General features: G+C 33.8%; 1 protein-coding gene across 8 annotated transcripts in view; it reads right to left on the reverse strand.

Annotated features, from left to right (window-relative positions):
* FHOD3 (formin homology 2 domain containing 3) overlaps window positions 1-13,908 on the reverse strand; it is a 652,613-nt gene that overhangs the window by 555,202 nt on the left and 83,503 nt on the right. For all 8 annotated transcript variants that reach the window (XM_051969747.1, XM_051969754.1, XM_051969753.1 and 5 more), the window contains exon 2: window positions 222-328. In XM_051969747.1, the coding sequence (XP_051825707.1) occupies window positions 222-328 (107 nt within the window). The remainder of the gene's footprint in view (window positions 1-221; window positions 329-13,908) is intronic.

A 13,908-nucleotide genomic window follows, 5' to 3' on the forward strand; every position in this document is an offset into this window, starting at 1 on the left:
CTGATCCCAAACTAACCCCAACTAAGCCATGGAGACTACTTATCCTTTATGTTTATTCTTTTCTCCAGTAATTGTGAGTGATGAAACAAATAAAGATAAGACTTCAGACATTTCTTTTCACCATTTCAATGCACTAAATTTAAAATTCATTTTCATAAATGTAATACACATTCCCCCTGATAACATGATATTTTACCAAATCTACTGAGAACAATACTTACCCAGCATCTTCCTGGAAACCTTCCAGTTCATCTCTTTGCTCAGCTAAAGTTGATTCCAAATCCAAATATGTGCCATTATGAGAGAGCTGTAGTGTGCAATCATCAAGCTATAAAAGAAAAGAATATGGATTGATATAATCTGCTATTGGGGAAAAACCCAACAACTTTGTCTTTTTAAAAATCTTATTATGTTTCATTTAAACATTTTAAAAGTTATATTCTGGTGAATTTGCATTAAAACTGAAATCTCTACTACTAAAACATTTTGAATTTTAAAAGTTCCAGAATAATAATACTGGATGTTATATAATAATTAAAGTTTGCAAAGTATCTTACAAATATTATTTCATATGAAAAACAAAAAGATAAATGAAGAATTTGTTTCACAGATAAATTGTAAACAAGACTTTGGTATCCTTTTGAAGTAAAGCTAATGCTTATAGAAAAAAAAGGATTTTGTAAGGGTTTTTTATTCCAAGCTGTCCCGAATCTCCAAAACAGTTGATCTAGAGCAACAGGGATAAGCTAAAAGTACTTTTTATTTCATGCATAACTATTCAGTGTAATTAATAAGTGGCTTGTTTAAAGTTAAGCAAATAAATAGCCAACCCAGAACACAAATCTATGGACTTATCTCTCTAATAAAATTTCTACTTTGCCATTTTGTACTAGGTTCTGTAAAAGACACAATGAGATCATAAAACAGCCCTTGCCCTTAAGAAATTTATAATCTAATTGGGAAAGTTAGTGTTTCCATAAAAAAGGTAATAAATTGTAAGTACCAAATATGTCTTACAATATATACAGTAGAAAACTGCTATATCCACACACATTATTTAACAATTAATATTTTTAAAAGAATTCACATTTTAAAAATCACCCAAATAATGTTTTACGAAAATAGAAAATGATTTTTAGTTAATCTATGATTCTATTTTCTACTACCATCATTAATTGAGCTTGATTTCAGAAACCTGTTCTTGAGTAGTTTCTTTGTACTCTGCATACCATACTCATCAGTTTTAGCATAATTGTGGAAACAACTATTTCTGAAGGCAAGGGAAATTAATAAGACTTGGTTAGGGAAGAACAGAACAATCAGATCCTCTGAAGAAAGAGAGGTAGGTAGAGTTTCCTGTGTGAACCCTTTCCTGAATCCCCCCACCCAATTGTTAATGTTCTCTCTTATTTGAAAAAACTTTGCATTATCTAAATAGATATGTAGGCTTCTTGAGGACAGAGACTTTCATTTTCCATCAGCACCTAGCTTAGTTCTTCTGATTGCATTTAATAAATGTGTACTGAATTTTTGCATTTTTGTTGAGGAAGTGACCATAACAATAAGCAATAATGGGGCTCTGGAAATCTGAAGAGGTGAATGTTTCAACATGTGTTAGAAGCAACATGTCAAAGAAGTCTGACTTCAGGCAATTATGCAAAGGCTTAGATAAGAAGACTATATCAGAAGATGTGACAGCAATATTCAGGAAGACCAAAGGGAGCAAAGAGGAATCGAGCCTTATAGAATTTGGAATAGTAGGCAATAATTAACAGGAGAGACTAAAACAAAGACCAATTATTAGAACTGGTATAGAAAGAATTTGGCTACAAACAACAAAGGAAGGGGCTGAGTTCCTGAAACTAGGTACTAAGGCAAAGAAAAACCAGTAAAAAGCTAAACATTAATAAGCCATCAAATTATAAAATGAAAATTTTTAGCTTCCCTGCCTTAGGGCAAAGTTGATAGAACTAACCCCACAAATGAAGATTAAGTGACCCCAACACTGATAATGGGAGGGGTTTCCTGATCATAAATCAGTCAATACAAGTCCCAACTCTATGATAATCACGAGTCTTCTAAAGTCATGATAAATCATTGCATTGATCAAAGTTCTTAAATCTTTCAAAGTTTTTTTAATTTTACATAAGTTTAGTTAATACATAATTATCCTATCAGCACTTTTTGCTTCACTCTGCATCAATTTGTGTAAATCTTCCCAGATTTTTATAAATTTAAGCTTTCATCAAAATTTTTTATGATACAATTCTATTCCATTACACACAGATACCATAATTTGTTCAGTCATATTCCAGCTGACATAGCTCACTTTGGTTCCAAATCATTAAGATTCTTAGCATCCTCTACCACCAAAAAACAATGAACCCAATTTATTACACACTCTCATTTTAAATTGTTTCCAGAATTGGAACTGGCTATTAAGTAATCCAATTTCAGTTATTTCAGACAACTGTTTGTGAGATAGTCTGCATCAAAAAGAATACATAATTTAGATCTAAAATGCTCTGGGTTCTAATCTTGGGTCTGCCATTTAACCCCTATGTGACCTCAAATAATGAGGCAGCCAGTATCTTTGAATTGATTGTTCATTCTTAATTCTGTAAGGGTCCTTGGTCCAAAGCCCTCCTATGACACCTACTTAATATTTGTGTTATATTAGGTAAACATTCAACCTCTTTCAGTCTCAGTTTTCTCATCAGCAAAATGAAGGGATTAGGTTAGATGATTTTTGAAATTCAGCTTTATATTGATAATCTATATCAATAATTCTATAAATTTAGGAAGAAATACCTGGCATCATAGGAAAAAAACACATAAAAACATCAATCTCAAAAAGTATCAGAGAGGTCATTAAAATAATTATAGATATCCCAGAAAAAAAAAGACAGATTGAGAAATGAATTCTTCCAAATCTTCAGTGTAAAACTTTCTACATACAGAAAAAAGATGAGGCAAGTGTGCTATTTCTAACACAATCCTGGAAAAAACAAGACTAAAAAAATATGGATCAATATCACTAATGAATATTTAAAATATCTCCATCTGCAGAAGACAAGATCACAAATCTAGAAAATCAAAAAGATATAAAAAGTTGAAGTAATAAATTACTCATCAGATAATGAAGTGTGAAATAATATGCATTTAATTATCTCAACAAAAAATAGAAAAACTTATGAGAAATAACATTTACAAAAATACAAAATTTCAAACATTCTACATTAATAACACACATGAAACCTATTGAAAGAAAATCCAGAATTTAATTAAAAAAAAAAAAGAATAATTGAACAGCTGAAGGGTTATCTCTTGCAAATGCTTAGATGAAACTAATTTAGTAAAAAATGTGAATTCTTTCCCAGTTGTGTTATAAATTTATTACAAAAGCTATAAAGAATAGTAATTTTCTTTGTAAAGTGAAATACATGATAAAATTCATAAAGGAAAATGAATATTAAGAGAAACTACAGACTAAGAGATTGAAGAAATGGCAATTGTCCTGCAAATTTCAAAATATGTGACAAAATAAGCTTTAAAAGTCTATCTGGTAAATGGTCAAAGGGTTGAACAATTTTCGGATGAAGAAATTAAAGCCATTTCTAGTCACATAAAAAAATGCTCTAAATCACTATTGATTACAGAAATGCAAATTAATCACAACTCTGAGACATCATTACACATTTCTCAGATTGGCTATGATGACAGGAAAAAATGATGACAAATGTTGGAGGAAATATGGGAAAACTGGGATACTACCATTATTGGTGGAACTGTAAACTGATCCAACCATTCTGAATTACACCTAAAAGGCTATCAAATTGTGCATATTCTTTGACCCAAAAGTGTCTCTACTAGATCTGTATTCCAAAGAGATCATAAAAAAGGGAAAAGGATCCATATGTTTGTAGCACACCTTTTTGTAGTGGCAAGGAATTAGAAACTGAGTGGATGTCCATAAGTTGGGGAGTAACTGAATAAATATGAATGTAATCCTTTTTAATCTGATTTTTCTTGTGCAGCATGATAAATGTGGAAATATGTTTAAAAGAACTGCACATGTTTAACCTATATTGGATTGCTTGGTGTCTAGAGGAGGGTGTGGAGGAAGGGAGGGAAAAAAATTGGAACACAAGGTTTTGCAAGGATGAATGTTGAAAACTATTTTTGCATGTTTTTGAAAAGTTATTAATAAAAAATTTTTTAAGTGAGAGGAAAAATATAAAAGTCTATCTAAGGGCACCTCATTGGCACAGTGGATAGAGCATTCACTGGCCCTGAAGTTAGTGGAACTGGAGTTATAATCTGACCTCAAGATACTTAACACTTACTAACTGTGTGACTCTGGGCAAGTCACTTAACCCTAACTGCCTCAGGGGAAAAAAAGTCTATCTGGTATCAGATAAAACATATGAGGAAAGGGGTCACTGTAACATAATACTAAATCTATTAACAGGTCTTCATACACACTAAATAAATATTTGATAGAAATCCAAAACTTAATCCAAGATATAAAAAATATTAGAGGAAGGAATCATTCAATAAAAATTGTTGGCCAAGAGTTCACAGCCTTCAAATCAACTTTGATTTATTACTCTCCTCGAATCCCGCATTCCATCAGTTGCCAAGTTTTGTCACTTCTGTCTTCATGACATCTTTCCTTTATGTTCCCTTCTTTCTATTCATACAGCTTTTAGTTTAGCCTCTCATACTTACTGAAACAATGTTCTAATTGGTCTTTCTGCTTCTAGTCTCTCCCCACTCCAATCCATCTTTCATACAACTGCCAAATTGATAGTCCTAAAAGAAAGGTCTGACCATGTCACTTTTCTATTCAAAAATCTTCAGTGGCTCCCTATTGCCCCTAGGATAAGATAGAAAGAGTCTAATATGGCATTTAAGATCTTCCACAGTCTACCACTGATATTTTAAGTCTTATTTATTTGCTTTCTTATTCTCCATTCCTATCCAGCTGGAATGATCAGTCATTCTTCCATGACTTTGCAGGGGTTATTCTGCCTCTCTCCTCTCCTGGATGTCACAGAATTAATGCCTAGCTTTCTTCGAAGTACAACTGAGGTACCATCTCCTACACAAAGTTTTTTCCTAATCCCCTCTCCTCCCTGGTAATGCTCATTCTTGAAATTACTTTGTATTCATTTTTATATACTTTGTATATCTATAGTACAGCCTTAGCAACTATTTGCTTTCCAATGAACAAAGGTCTGTATAAGAACAAAGAAGTTTATCATCAGTGCAATGTGCCCATGCAAAATGTCCTCACAGCCCTCTGAGGACTCCGTCATTTTCTATAGTAGCAGTGGCAAAGGATGGAAAAGGGTGTCAAAGAATGCTAAATATATTAACAACCTGTAAGCAAACACTCAAGTGTACATCAAGTAGGAAACAGTTAGACAAGCTATGGTAAAGGAATGTAACAGAATATAATTGTATCATTAAAAACTTTTGAAAGCATAGATTTAGAGAAACCTGGGAAGATTTATATGAACTGACGAAGAGGCACAGGTAGTGGAACAGTCTACAGAATAACTACAATAATGTAAAATCAAAAACTCTGAAACTTAAAAACTATGATCAGTGCAGTAAGTAATCATGACTTCATAAGACTGATAATAAAACACACTTCCTGTCACTTAGCAAAAAGGCACCATGCAGAATGGAACATACATATATAAACCATGTGTATGGATGTGTTTTGCTTAATGATATTTATTTTGTTATAGGAAAGGATTTCTATTTGTAGAAAAGGGAATTGTGGAAAGTGGAGAGAAATAGTGGGTAGGAATAATGATTTTTTTAAAAGAAGGAAAAGAACATCAATGAAAGTTCTAAAATAGAAGAGAGCTGAAGGAAGTTCAAAAGGAGATAGACAATTGTGTTTAATTTAACAAATATACTTTTTAAAATTGTGCAACAGAAGTTCAGAGTTTTCAATACAAATTTCTCTTTCTCTTCCTTGTGTGTTGAAATGTTCATAATTGTTAATGTCTTCTTTGTCCATAATAATATATAAAAATGAAAATTATTTTAAATTTAAACCACCATGATATTATGGAAAATATTCCTGATGATTTCTTTCTGGCCTAGAAAATGTAAGCAAATGGTAAAAATAAACGTGTCCTTTGAAAAGAGAAAATGTGCTGTGGACTATGTTGACATCAGTCTGTCATTTTAATAACTGTTTTTAAATGAAGAAATCAAAGCTATCTATCATCAATATGGAAAAAATACTCTAAATCACTATTGATTAGAGAAATGCAAACAAAAATAACTCCCAAGTACCTCCTCACAACCATTAGATTGGTTAATATAACAGAAAAGGAAAATGACAAATACTGGAGAGGATGTGGAAAAATGGTAGAGTTGAGAACTGATCCAAAAATTCTAGAGAGCAATTTGGAACTATGCCCAATAGGCTATAAAACTGTGTCTGACAAAGGTAGTGCTGTTTTTGGGACATGGCTGCCCTCATTTGTATCTTATTTCCTTTTTTCCAGGACTTAATTAGATCTGAAAAGCTTGAAAGAGCCCCTACAGATCCAGTAGCAAGCCCAGGAAGAAACCAATCGTGAGGAGTGATCTAATTAACCCAGCAAAGTATAGGAGTGAATTTAGCCCGCAATTAAGACACCGAGTCCTATAGAGAAAGCATCAACCAGCACATCCAAAAGCTATGGCACCTCTAAAAGTGAACTTGATCAGGCTAAGACTTAGTAGTATATTTGGAGGAGGATTTTTTTTTTACTTTAGTTCTTGCTATATCTTTTCAGGTAGTATCCCTTGACATTGGATGTTAATTGGTTAGCAATGATATTGAAAAACTATCAACAGATTAAATTGTTAGTGGGATTCTAATTCCTGGCTTCAATGCTATTGAGGAGATATTAACTGAGGGGGAAAGGAAGCTCATCCAATAGCATTAGAAAAACCCACTATCCCTCAAGTATATCACCATAATTCTGAGTGGAGTTGCAGCTTCTGAATTATATCTTGGGAGAAGTTCAGAATCCATTATTACTCACTAGGTTTCAATTATAACTCAGAAAGTGGATATGGGAGTAACTGTAGACTTTTCTATGAAGACAATCCTTCATCCAATACCATGCCTTATAACTCAATGCTCTACAATAGATTCTATTATCAATCTTTTCCATAAATGATTCTTTGGACACCAGGAGTTTTTTTCTCCATCATGCACTTCAAGAATTCTACTACTGATATTGCAGTGGACAAAATTCTGACCATACCATGGCAATGCATTGGCTAGAATTTCTTTTCTTTGTTCAGGGCTTCAGTAGCCATGACACTCTCAGGGCACTCTAGGACAGCAGACAAAGTTGTAGGACTATAACAGAGGCTCAAATTGCAGCATTAACAGTGGGTTGGTGGGAAGGATTTAGGAACAGTGATAATAGCAGCCTAAGAGGATTTGAGATCAGGTTGCAAAATGACTTAAGAAGTTTAGCACTATAAAATCTGCAGCCTGGATTTCAAGGGGTGAAGATAGTAAGGACTGATGAAGAAATTAATGATAGAATGAGAAAAGAAGCTCTTTCACACTCCCATTATTGAGTTACATTCAACAACAAATATTTATCACTGAATCAGATTTACAATTGCATGGTCACTCTCTGTAAAGGGGTCAAGGTGGATCATTAAGCAGCCTAATTTTCTCTGTGGAAGTAGACAGGCTCTTTACAGAAAGGGGACACAAGGTCACTCTGGGATTCTTTTTACAACCCTTGTGATAGACAGTCCACTTAAACAGACAGGACAGAAGCAGACTTAATAAATAACAAGAGAAAGGATGATATCTCATCTCCTGGATAATTTATACTCTTCTCTTTGTGCTTTAATCCAGAGAGGTGGAGAGTTACAGGGGACTATTTAATGACTACTATAGTTTGAGCTGCAAGTTCCATGTAAGATAAAGTGATCCTTTGTGCCTTCAATTAAATATATGAATAACCCCTCGACTTCATCTGTATGAAAGGAATTGAGATAAATATAGATTAGCTTTAGTAACAGTATTTTTAATACTGTTTTTCAGAAGTTTAAAAGAAAAAAACTGACAATTCTAAGTCAATGTCCCTTACTTTTGCTGTACACAGTAAATTTCTTAATGAGGAAAGTGGATTCTGAAGACAGAATTCTCTATTAAAATCACATTTCAAATTCTTGTCTTCTGAATGGTCTTCCTCTCCCTGTTCTCTAGGCTGGGTCCAGAACCAGCCAGTAACATGTAGGTTGCATATCTGAGGTTTGGATGTCACATACCCGCATCCTTCCAGGTGAGCAAGCTATATGGTCTGAGACAGCCTTTCCCCTCTACCTGGACAAGTTCCTGTCTCACACAGTACCACTACATTTTTCTACCAAGCTACCGCAGCCATTGAGAGTAAGATCTAGCTCCAAAGGTTGAGTTTGTTAAAAAGTCACCGGTACTCAAAGGATTTATTTATCAAGGAGTGGTGGGGAGGAGGTGTGGAGGTTGTGGTGGGGAGTGAAGGGAGGTATGGGGGATGTGAGAGAGAGTATGCTGGGAAGGTAGCTGTGAAAAGGGTGAAGAGATGGGGAGATGTGGGAGATGTGGGGGAGGGTGGGGGAGGGAGATGTATGTATTATTATCTCCATCTTTTAAGACAAAAAGAAATCACTCAACATGCTGATCCTTAATTTTATTCAATTTATAGTGGACATTTCATAAATAGAATTAACTGATTTCACAACAGAAATAACAATGAGTTTCCATTTATACAAGACTGTACATTCACAAAACATTCTTGTCTTTTATCTTAGTTTATCAAAACATTCTTGTCTTATCTCTTATTTTTTTGATAGGGTCCTTGAACCCTATCAAAAAGGTGGTTATTTATTATTATTCCCATTTTATAGAAAAGGAAACTGAAGCACACAAAGAGACTAAGATGCTTGCCCAAGGAGATAAATAGTAGAGTAAGGCATCAAAATGAGGTTTTTTTATTCTAAACCTAATAAATACTATCTCAGAGTCAGCAGGACTTTTCCTTGATTAAAAAAGTGGGGCAACTAGATGATACAGTTGATAGAGTACTCACTCTGGAGTCAGGAGAACCTGAGTTCAAATCAGGCCTCAGGCACTTAACACTTACTAGCTATGTCAATCTAAGTAAGTCACTTAACCCTGTTTAACTCAGTTTCCTCCTCTGTAAAATGAGTTAGAGAAGGAAATGGAAAACCACTCCAGTATGTTTGCCAAGAAAATTCCAAATGGGGTCATAAAGAATCAGATATACCTGAAAAACAACTAAACAGGAAATCTTGATAAAAAGAAATTAAATCTTTTATATCCATTTTGAAATTGATTTTTCCCAGAGTTTCTTATATCTATAGCTAACAAAAATTCCAGAAACTGTAATACTTATGTAATGTCTATCATCAACCTAGCCCCAGAACTGACCAATATATTGCCATATCCAGCTCAAGTTACTAGGCTGTACACAGCAGGAATATTGACCAATATCAATGGACCAAGCCAGAACTCTGATTTCTAAATTCAAGCCAAATTTAAAAAGAAAATTCTAAGGCAATAATAATAGTATTTTGCTAATTATAAAGGGTCTTGAAAGGAAACACCAAAAGTTCCTTCCATTAAAATAACAATTTTCAATAGAATGTCTTTTGACTCTAAAATGATGCTCATCGCAGGGTTCTTGAGTTCCACTGGGCCCTAGTAGTTTTAAACAGTGCCACAAAAATGATCTGGATTTTTTCAGTTGGTCAGTTCTAAAAAAGCTTGGGCTCTGTTTTTGCTGAAATGGTGCTTTGGTTGCTATGCAACTGTGAATCTTTCAGCTTTCTGAAACATTGTGGTTCCTTCTAAATACACAGTAGAAAACACCCAGATTCAAGATGACCAGCAGAGCAAGCAAAGACAATGCTCTTAAGCACAACTTGCTAAAAAACAAGACAAAACATCATTTTTACATTTCTTACCAAATATAATAAAAGTTGTTTTAGTTCTTATCTTCAAGTCTTTCAAAATGGAGAAAGCAACCCTCAACAAATCAAAAAGAAGAGTAGACAGAAGCACTGCTATTTCTTCTACTAATCAATGATTTTTTTTAAATGCCTTAAATTAAATACAGGCAGTGTCCCCAACTTACAAACATTCAGTTTATAAGGTACTCAGATATATAAATGAGTAACATACTAATACCTGACCATACTCCTTTATTCTTTAATTCATAACATTTGGGTATTAATCACCTAAAATTTAAGTACTCAGACCACTTTAAAAAAAACAAATGTTATTAGTATCAAGAGATATCCCTTTGGAAATTCCCTACAATGATACAGATAGCAACCCAGCCATCCTTACCCATCCGTGACTTTGTCCATATGAAAAGAGAATTTTCAGATGAAGAAATTAAAACTATTTCTAGTCATATGAAAAGATGCTCTAAATCACTATTGATCAGAGAAATGCAAATTAAGACAGCTCTGAGATACCACTATACTCTTCTCAGATTGACTAAGGTGACAGCAAAAGGTAATGATGAATGTTAAAGGAAATGTGGGGAAAATGGGACAAATTCTTATAGAACAATAATATTCCATAATATTCATATATCATAATTTATTCCACCATTCTGCAATTGATGGGCATTCCAGTTTCTTGCCACTACAAAAAAAGCTGTCACAAACATTTTTTGCACAAACTTTCCCTCCTTTAGGACCTCTTTGGGAGATAAGCCCAGTAGAGATACTGCTGGATCAAAGAGTATTCATAGTTTTATAGCTCCTTGAGTATAGTTCCAAATTGCTCTCCAGAATGGGTTGGATCACTTCACAACTCCACTTATAGGATGATTTCGAAGAGGCCTGGAGAGACTTGCATAAACTGATGCTGAGTGAAATGAGACCGACCAGGAGATCACTGTACACAGCAACAACAAGTTATATGATGATCAATTCTGATGTAGGTGGCTCTTTTCATCAATGACATGATTCAAACCAGTTCCAGTGATCTTGTGATAAAGAGAGCTATCAAGACCCAGAAAAAGGACTGTGGAAACTGAGTGTGGATCACAACATGGCATTTTCACTCTTTTTGTCATTCTTTGCTTGCATTTTTTCTCATTTTTCTTCTTTTTGATCTAATTTTTCTTGTGCAACATAATTGTATAAATATGTATACATATATTGAATTTAACATATATTTTAATATGTTTAACATATATTTGATTGCTTGCCATCTAGGGGAGGATGGGGGGAAGGAGGGAAATTTTGGAACACAAGGTTTTGCAAGAGCCAATGTTGAAAAATTATCCATGCATATGTTTTAAAAATAAAAGGCTTTATTCTCCAATTGATAAATGGTCAAAGGATATGAATAGACAATTTTCAGATGATGAAATTGAAACTATTACCACTCATATGAAAGAGTATTCCAAATCACTTTTGATCAGAGAAATGCAAATTAAGACAACTCTGAGATACCACTACACACCTGTCAGATTGGCTAAGATGACAGGAAAAAATAATGATGAATGTTGGAGGGGATGCAGGAAAACTGGGACACTGATGCATTGTTGGTGGAGTTGTGAACGAATCCAACCATTCTGGAGAGCAATCTGGAATTATGCCCAAAAAGTTATCAAACTGTGCATACCCTTTGATCCAGCAGTGTTTCTACTGGGCTTATATCCCAAAGAGATACTAAAGAATGGAAAGGGACCTCTATGTGCCAAAATGTTTGTGGCAGCCCTGTTTGTAGTGGCTAGAAACTGGAAAATGAATGGATGCCCATCAATTGGAGAATGGCTGAGTAAATTGTGGTATATGAATGTTATAGAATATTATTGTTCTATAAGAAATGACCAATAGGATGAATACAGAGATGCTTGGAGAGACTTATATGAACTGATGCTAAGTGAAATGAGCAGAACCAGGAGATCATTATATACTTCAACAATGATACTGTGTGAAGATGTATTCTGATGGAAGTGGATTTCTTTGACAAAGAGACCTAACTCAGTTTCAATTGATCAAGGATGGACAGAAGCAGCTACACCCAAAGAAAGAACACTGAGAAATGAATGTAAACTGTTTGCATTTTTGTTTTTCTTCCTGGGTTATTTCTACCTTCTGAAGCCAATTCTCCCTATTCAACAAGAGAACTGTTCAGTTCTGCACATATATATTGTATCTAGGACATACTACGACATGTTTAACATGTAAAGAATTGCTTGCCATCTCGGGGAGAGGGTGGAGGGAGAGAGGGGAAAAATCAAAACAGAAGTGAGTGCAAGGGATAATGTAAAAAATTACCCTGGCATGGGTTCTGTCAATAAAAAGTTATTATAATAAAAAAATTATTTAAAAAAGGAAAAAAAATAAATAAAAGGTTTTAGTAAAAAAGGAGTCAAATAAAAATAAAGATATAATTTTTCCCATCCAAATTCAGGGCTACCTGAAATCTATCTATAGACAACATATGGGGTCTGTACACTCCAGGTTAAGAATCCTAGTGGCTCACTGAGATTTCCAAGTATTATCTAATAAACATACAGGGATGACCTGGAAATATACATATTACTAGTTGAAGCATCTGTATGTATATTTACAAACATACATATGTGTATAAATAAAATACAGATATGCATACCTTCATTCTTCTACATACTTGTGCATGTATATGTGTATGTACACATGCATATGCATACCTTTGTATGTAAATCCCTGATATATACATACTGTATACATATATGTATATGAACATGTTTAGAAATATTATTAAAGCGATTTACAGGATATAGGATAGTGGAAAAGATACTATCTCTGGATTCAGATTCTGGGTTTAATTCCTGTCTCTAAGGCTTACTAGCTGACTTTGCAAAAGTCAGTGAAACTTCTTTGATGTCTGTTTCTTCATCTGCAGGAGGAAAGGGTTCTCCTAGAAGATATCTAAGGTTCCTTCTAGCATTAGATCTTTGAAATGTAATACTAAGAGGACAACTACAGCTGAACTATAAATACAGCTGGACCACAGTCATCTGTAAAATGAGAGGGTTAGGCTTAATAATTGCTAAGATCACTTCCATTTCTAAACTCCAATGATACTATGGTCCCCTAAAAGTGAACTAAACCAGGGGGTGTTGGGACAGAAATCTATGAAATAAAGCTTGAAAATCTGAAAACAATCAAAAGGAGACATAGATATGAAAATATTACTACAAATTTGTTCTACTCTTTCATTCTTGTTCAGGAACTAAACCAACAAGCCAAAGAAATAAACTTATATTGAACGTAAGCATTTTTTCTATTTTTAAAATTTAGTTTATTTTTAATTTATGGAACAAAACAAGAATTTTCATAACATAGTACAACAAAAAATATGATGGCACATAGAACAGCATATCTACTATCTATAACTTGCTATTCCTTTCAAATATATAACCCAAATTATCATGTAAATTTTTTTTAACCTTCAAAAAATCTAACACCATATCTAGTTAGTCAACAATCCGAGAGGAAAAAAAAGTAAATTTATGTGCACAGTAAATTCCATTCCATCCAACAGAATATAAGGACTGGTCCATTTTAGAATAGACACATGAATCAACACACTGGCATCCAATGGAAATTGGAAAGAGGCCAAAGAAAAAGGGAAAAGATAAGTGACATCCTCTTCAGAACTTGTCACACTCGTTAGTCATCATATATATAATACTATATTAATAGATTAGATTAATCAATAAATAGTAATGTAAAAATGGGAGGTATTCATTTACAAATGCCCCAGATAGAAGACTCTTCTCAAGGAGAGTGACTTTGGACATTTTAAATAAAAAGCATCAATCTATCAACTCATAATCACTAATGGATAGA

This window comes from Antechinus flavipes, chromosome 1 (assembly GCF_016432865.1).
Source record: "Antechinus flavipes isolate AdamAnt ecotype Samford, QLD, Australia chromosome 1, AdamAnt_v2, whole genome shotgun sequence".
Classification (NCBI taxonomy): Eukaryota; Metazoa; Chordata; class Mammalia; order Dasyuromorphia; family Dasyuridae; genus Antechinus; species Antechinus flavipes.